Source organism: Triticum urartu, chromosome 5A, assembly GCF_056163025.1.
Source record: "Triticum urartu cultivar PI428250 chromosome 5A, HENAU_Tu73, whole genome shotgun sequence".
NCBI classification, from domain to species: Eukaryota; Viridiplantae; Streptophyta; class Magnoliopsida; order Poales; family Poaceae; genus Triticum; species Triticum urartu.
In genome coordinates, this window is record NC_141877.1 from 14495243 (window position 1) to 14502971 (window position 7729).

At 53.6% G+C, this 7729-nt stretch overlaps 1 protein-coding gene across 1 annotated transcript; it reads right to left on the bottom strand.

The window, feature by feature from the left end:
* Positions 1-248: 248 nt before the first annotated feature.
* LOC147967492 (Leucine-rich receptor-like protein kinase family protein) lies at positions 249-3555 on the bottom strand. Its single transcript, XM_087525315.1, has one exon. It carries the CDS (start codon positions 3512-3514, stop codon positions 458-460), a length of 3057 nt encoding a protein of 1018 aa, XP_087381441.1. The 5' UTR covers positions 3515-3555; the 3' UTR covers positions 249-457.
* Positions 3556-7729: the final 4174 nt, after the last annotated feature.

The following is a 7729-nucleotide window of genomic DNA, read 5'->3' on the forward strand; positions in this document are numbered from 1 at the left end:
TTTCACCTGCCTAATTAATGATAGATTTAGCATGCAAAATGGAGACACTCAATTTTGCTCTTAGTATATTGTTTTTCTCTGCAGAAACCCAGCCTGAGAAGTCAGTCAGTCAGAGAGAATGTATGTTTGGCCAAGAATACTGCATTATTTTTCACTGGGTAGTTTGACCTGCCAAGTGGCAATGATTGATCTAGCAACCAAAATATGGAGTGCTCCTCTTTGGCTTCAGTCAACTTTAATATGCCAAGTAAATAAAAACGGAGGGAGTACTAATTAACTTTGGTTTGGTGTACACACAAGATTGGTTGGGTAATTCTTCACCAACCAACAATCTTTACTACACACACAACACATGCTACATGCTCTACTAACGCACCGGCTCAGATCTCGGCCGTCCATTGCTCCGATCGGACGGACCCAAAATGCTCAGATCAGACACTGAAATAACTTTGAACGGCTAGGCGACGACGACCTTGACCTCCAGGGCGGGCTTGCCGTTGCCGGAGCACTCGCGCCCCACGCCCGCGTCCTCCAGCATCTGCACCACGGACCGCATCGACGGCCGCACCGCCGGCGTGCGGCTCGTGCACAGCACCGCCACGCGCAGCACCCGCACGGCCTCCTCCTTCTCCCACTCCTCCCGCGCCGCCGACCCGTCCACCAGCGCCATCGCCTTCTCCCGCCCGCTCCCGGCCCCGTCCAGCCGCCGCGACGCCCACTCCACCACGTCCTCGCCGTCCGCCACCGCCGCGCGCCCCGTCGCCAGCTCCATCAGCACCACGCCGAAGCTGTACACGTCGCTCTTCTCCGTCACCTTCCGCGTGTACGCGTACTCCGGCGCCATGTACCCCACCGTGCCCGCCACCGCGCCGCCCGACGACGACCACGGCTCGCCCTTGCCCTTGCCGCCGGCGTTGGCGTCCAGGATCTTGGCGAGCCCGAAGTCGGCGATGCGCGGCTTGAAGGCCTCGTCGAGCAGGATGTTGCTCGACTTGACGTCGCGGTGGAGGATGGGCCGGTCGCCGCAGCCGTGGTGGAGGTACTCCAGCCCCCGGGCGGCGCCCACGGCCACCTCGTACCGCTCCGGCCAGCCGAGGCCGCCCAGCTTCCGGGCCGTCGGGCCGTGCAGCCGCTCGTAGAGGCTGCCGTTGGGGAGGTGCTCGTACACCAGCAGGCTCGCCGCGCCGTCCTCGCTCGTCACGCTGCACAGCAGCTTCACCACGTTCACGTGCCGGATGGAGCTCAGCGTGCCCACCTCCGCGTCGAACTCGCGGCACTGCCGCGCCGACGCCGACGCCGACCGGGGCAGCATGGCCGCCGTCGGGCCGGCGTTCGCGGGCGCGACCCCGCGTGTCCGGGTGATGTGCTTCACGGCCACCACGGTGCCGCACCCGAGCTTCACGCGGTACACGTTCCCGGACCCGCCGCTGCCGATCAGGTTCTCGTCCCGGACGCCGCCCACGATCTCCCGCTCGTCGAACGCCATCATCCTGAACGACTTGACGTTCCAGGACCCCTTCTTCGCGAACAGCAGCTTGCCGGCGCCGGCCATGGCCGCGGCCTCCGCGTGCTGCCGGCGCTTCTTGATGAAAATCGCCACGCCTAGGACGGCGAGCAGAACCGCCATGCCGGCGAGGAGGCAGGTGACGAGCGTGCGCGCGGTGCTCCCCGAATGCCCACCGTCTCCGGGCGTGCATCGGCGGAGGAAGCCGGCGCCGTTGTTGGCGCAGAGGCCGGGGTTCCCCTGGAAGCTCTCGCCGTACGCCGAGATGGCGAGCCCCGGCGGCACGGGCCCGTCGAGCCGGTTATTCGACAGGTTCAGGTAGCTCAGCTTCAGGTCGGCGAGGATCGCCGGCACGGCGCCAGAGAGTTCGTTGCTCGAAATGTTCAACGAATTCAGCCGCGTCAGGCCACGCAGCTCAGTCGGGATCGCGCCGGCGAGCTTGTTCTCGGCGAGGTTCATCGTGCTGAGCGCCGAGCACGACCCGAGGCTCCCGGGGATGGCTCCGCTGATCCCGTTCCCCGCAATGTCCAGGCTGTCGAGAAGGACCAGCTTGCCGATGCTCGGCGGTATCTCGCCGGAGAGCTCGTTGGACGACACGTCAATGCTCTGCAGCTTCCCAGCGTCGCCTATCGACGACGGTATCGCGCCGGAGAATTTGTTCCCGGCGAGGTTGAGACTGGTGAGCGACGCGGCTTTCCCGATGCCTTCGCTGATGCCGCCGGTGAACCGGTTCCCCTCGAGGTCGATGATCTCGGCCCTGGGCAGCGCCCAGAGTCCCTCGGGCACCTCGCCGGTGAGCGAGTTCTTGCTGACCCTGAACCTCTGCAGCGTCACGCAGCTCGCGTACGACGCCGGAATTTCGCCGGAGAATCGATTCTCCAGCATGAGCAGCTTCAGCATGGTGCCGCGCCTGCACATGTCCGGCGGGATCGGCCCCGTGAGCGAGTTGGTCGACACGTCGATGAAGTTGAACTCCGACCAGCTCCCCAATTTCGGCGGCAGGTCGCCGGTGAGGTTGTTGCTGTAGAGCGACAGGTTGACGAGCTCCCTGAAGTCGCCGAACTCGGAGGGCACCTCACCGGAGAGCCCGTTGTAGAAGAGCTGCAGCGAGACGAGGCGCGTGAGGGACCGGAGCTCCGAGAGACCGCCGGTGAGCTGGTTCTGGGAGGCGTCGAAGAACTGCAGCTTGGTGAGCTTCCCGAACCCCCGCGGGAGAGCGCCGGTGAGGGAGCAGTTGTAGAGCTCGAGGCTCTGGAGATTGACGAGCTGGGCGATCGCCGGGGGTATCTCGCCGGTGAGTGGGTTGTCGGCGAGCTCGAGGTCGACGAGCTTGGTGAGCCGGCCGATGCCCGCGGGGATGGGACCGGCGATGTTGGCCGCGGAGAGGTAGAGCTTGGTGAGGTTGGTGAGCCTGGTGATCACGGCCGGGAAGGACTTGGTGGGCGTGAGGTCCGGGTTGTCCCCGGCGGAGAGCGCCTGGAGGCCCGGCATGGCGGCGAGCGCGGACCAGGGGAAGGAGCCGGAGAAGGCGTTGGTGGAGAGGTTGAGCGTGCGGAGCCCGGTGAGCGGCGAGAGGTCGGGGATGTCACCGGAGAAGGAGTTGAAGGGGAGGGTGAGCTCCTGGAGCCCGACGCAGGCGTCGACGCCGGCGATGGTCCCCGCGAGCGCGTTGGACGGGAGCGAGAGCGTGGCGAGCGACCTCAGCGAGCCGCAGAGGACGTCGAACGGGACGGACTCGGCGGAGACGTTGAGGTCGTGTACGGAGAGCGCGGTGACGGCGGAGCCGCGGCACGTGACGCCGGTGAAGTTGCAGGGCGTGGCCGCCGCGGCGTCCCAGGACGCGAAGAACGGGTCGGCCGCGGGAGGGATGGCGAGGGAGGACTTGAAGGCCATGAGGGCGTCCACCTCGGGGTGCGTCGCGGCGGAGGCGGCATGGAGGACGGCGGAGAGGAGGACGGCGACGGCGAGGTGGAGGTGGAGGTGGGGGTGGAAGGGCCGGGCGGGCGGCATGGCTGGGGACGAGGAAAGGAAGCTTCTTTGTGTCAGCGTGTTTGGACTCGCTGCTGACCGCGCTCGCTTTTAAGGTTGCGGTTGGCTGGTGGGCCCCACTACTGTACTGTCCTACACTGTGATAGTGTGCTAACAATGGTGCTTAGATTAGGAACTCTTTGATTCATGAAAGATGCACTAGATTTTTGTTGGGAATAAACTGTTTTCTGTGATTTTTTTTAAATGTTAACGAATTTTCAGTGGTTTCTAACCTCCAAATTGTGGGTCAGAATAAGACTAACTTTAAACCAATTCAAATTCGATTGCAATTCATTGAAAATCACCATTAAAATATAATGTTTCAATGAGGTTCATAAGTTTTCTTTTACCAGAAGTTTTAACCTTGGTCAACAAACCTGAAAGACCTTTGGGAGTGCCACTTATTGGTGTGTTTTTCTGAAAAGGAAGGTTACAAGAGAGCGGTTATGGATTTGTGATTATGAGAATTTTTTAATTACTCATTCATTAAATGTTTGCACGTATATATCTTTTAAGCATGCGATATACGCTGAATATATTTTATGAGACGATTTTTAGTGACTTGCCTTTTTTGAAATACGATTTTTAATGATTTGCCTCTCAGTGTCGAATCAAATTTGGATTGTGCTTGTGGGGCGATGGCTTGGGTCCTCGGGAAGTTTGCTTAGTGTGGTGGTCGCCGTGTCCTTCTCCTGATTGCCAATCTAGTGTTCATATGTGCTCTTAGTGAGGCGGCTCCACCTTGCTCCCTGTGATCCAAGGCAAGAGTGAAGGGGGCCTCTTCGGAGGTGGAGGTGGCTAGCACCGTGACTTCACACTCTCAATAGGGAGTGTTCGAAGGTGAGATCCACTCCGGTGGCATGGCTCACCTCAGGACTTTTGTTCGTCTCCATTGTGAGCTCATTAGTGGACAAGGTCCTCGAAGTTGTTGCTTTTCGCCTCTCAGTTTGTGGCCTATATATTAACTTTCATTCATCTTCGTGTATCGACCATTCTAGATTGCATCCCCGTTTTCTTCTATTTTTTGTGCTTTGTGTTGTGGCTCGCTGTAATCCTGGCCGGTTGATGGCTTTGTCAATTCAAAGATGGGCTCGTCTCGAGCCTCCGCTATAAAAAAGGGATGGATTTGTGATTAGAAGTACTCAATTGTTCGTTGATGGATAATATGTTGGACTATGGGGCTGCGAATTGCCGAGAGGATGATCCACTAATGGTCGTCATAATGCATTTGTACCATGAGTTTATGGTATACGTTAAAACATTAGTTTTGTTATTTCATAGACGATTGAGAAACGACTATTCTAAGTTGACGCTAAGAATCACTGATATTTGTCTAAGTACAAAGGGATGAAAGATCTTCTTTGGACGGGGTATGTGCGATGAATGAGAAAAAAAATTAGTAATCCCCTCAAACATATAATTAATAGGATCTTTGGACGGGTATGTGCGATGAATGAGAAAAGAAATTATAATCCCCTCAAACATATACTCCCTCCGTCATAAAATATAAGAACGTTTTTAACACTAGCAGAGTGTCAAAAACGTTCTTATATTCTGGGACAGAGGGAGTAACTAAATGTCGTATTTGATTTCTTTGTGTTGGTGTTGTATCCCAAATTAAAGAGCTCCCATTCAACGTGTGTTGTGTGTGAGAGAAAATATGACTTAACTTAGGTGCGGCAAATAAGAGTTGTATCTAGATTAAGAGTTTAAGGCACAAAATCCCTCGTTTGCTCATTAAAAACGCACACTGCCACATTAGCTAGTAAACATATTGTGTGTAGTCGGCACATTTTATATACAGATGATGTGATTGCAATTGTTGTGCCCTACCACAACGAGTAAAGCATGATAATTATATAGTAGTGTAATTAATCAAGTATTCTTCGTTGCTTTGCTTCTACTAATTTGTGCCCATTATAGCATAGCTAGCCATTGTCTTGTCCCATGGATGCGATCGAGAGGGGCCAGACCACATAGCTTTCCAGTGTCATGTCCTTTCCGGTATCACGAGCAGTTGGGGGAATGTAGTCCTTTTGAAGGCCTTGATTCAGATGCTTAAAACAGCCCTCCTTTCAGATTGCAATGAATAGTTTTAGGCATCTTAAAGTCTCCATACCTTTAATTCATACTCCCTCCGTTCCGGATTACTTGTCTTAGATTTTTCTAGATATGGAGGTATCTAGCACTAAAATGAGTCTAGATACAATTGTATCTAGACAAATCCAAGACAAGTAATTCGAAACGGAGGGAGTATAAGCTTAAAATAGGTCTCCCTTGAGAGAGTCCAGAAAATGTACATGTTTCCTTCCACTATCTGTCTAGAAAGAAAAAAAAGGTGAGAGGTTGGTTGTGGAGCGCAAAAGCCCACAGCACTAGGTAGTAAGTGGTGGCGCGTGTCCTAATCCGATGATCTGTATATATGGGTCCAAAGCATGCAAGAAAAGTGTAAAGCTTGACGACAGTGCGAGTTGGGGTTGATTTGTCACCGCATATAGAAATACAGATGACCAATCGACGAGAGGATAGTGAGATGGCGAGATGGACGTGTGACTCGTCTTAATCTAGGAGGAGGCGTATGCGTGCATGGCACTCACCGTAGACTAGAGCATGGCGTTAAGTGGCAGGAGCATGTAGATATAGTACGTGCAGTGTGCTGTAGTGTCATGGAGCGGTTGTGTGACGTGCCGTGCATCGCATTGCGTCCGGAAAGACAAAAGAAGTGCACTGAAAAGACAAAACCAGAGAGACAGATCGTGTGAAGTAACGAATGTGTTGGTTGCTCCTCTCATCAATCATCAATTCATCATGCGTGTGTGTGTGGGGTGGGTTGGCCGGCAAGGTTCGAGGAACCAGACGGGCAGGCAGGCGGCGAGGCCACTTTAAGATGGAGGCTGACGCTGACGCGCCGCTAGCGGTGGTGGCCACTAGCCAGGAATGCCATCTCCATCTCCAGACCAGCGGTGAGGTGAGGGTGAGGGTGAGGTCCAGCCGCCGCGTTTGACAAATCGGCACTCGTTCTCACTCACACGAACCAACGCAACGCAACGCAACGCAGGCACCATGAATGATTTTTCCGCTCCTTTCTAGTAGTACATATCCCCACCGTGCAAAACCGCTCGCCCATCGAGGTGGCAACCAACTAACTAGTGCTCGTCATACTCCCGCTTGATTATGATTAGTCTAGTAGTAATAAACAATTTCAGTAGAACATTTTGGGTTCGTGCATGCATGTGCAGCGGCACAACATGCACAATGGTTTTCCTGTGACTCCGATGCCCCGTAGGAAAGTGCACGCTGAAACTCACGCACGTGCACAGTTTACTCCACACATTAGTCTTTAGAAATGGACAGGTGGATGGGTATCTTCTTCTTCTTCTTCTTGTCACATTCGGCAGTCCCCAGGATTCCTTTCTCTTCACCCCTTTCAGCACACGAATATATTGAACGTATGGTTCAGATTCGATTCCATCCATGCCGTCTAACTAAAGCACACGATTCGGACGGGCTAAGCCAAAATCAGCAGGCAACCACCCGTGCGTTTTCGCTTCTACAAAAAAGTCTTACCAGGTAAAAAAATTCTTCTGATAAAACCCTTCTAGAATACGGGCAACAAGATACTGTATTAGAGAACGTGAGCTACTAAAGATGGTAGAACCAGTGTACAGCGCGCGAAGAAGAATGTACTGCCACGGTCAGCGAATTGCTTACAAGTCCGAGCGTTAATAGAGGAGATACGTAGAATAGCGGCTGCTGATTTATGGACGTTGTACCCCGCACACAGCTGTTTGGTTGCGTTTGGGCTTAGACTGTTTTGTAAATCTTTCAGAGGCTAAGAAGCCTTCTTGAGTTAATGAAATCTTTCTTTATCCCGCAAAAAAATAAAGAAAAATGTACTGCCTTTGTACCAAACCAAAATATAAGATGTTCTTTAAAGTTTAGTTTTAAACTTAAAAAATGTCTTATACTATTTTGGTACAAAGGTAGTAGCAAAGTGGTGTGGTACTCTACTCCCAACTTTGGTCTCGGTGGTTCTCCTTTGTGATGTTTTGACTCTTTGGCTAGCAGGTTTGACCAGAAACAGTGTTGACCAGAAGGGAGGATGATGGAAAAAAAATCCTATACGACCTGGTTGTACGTAGCTGTACCAGAGACCCTCTATCGCGTCTGACAGCTGGCAATACGAATCTCAAAGCA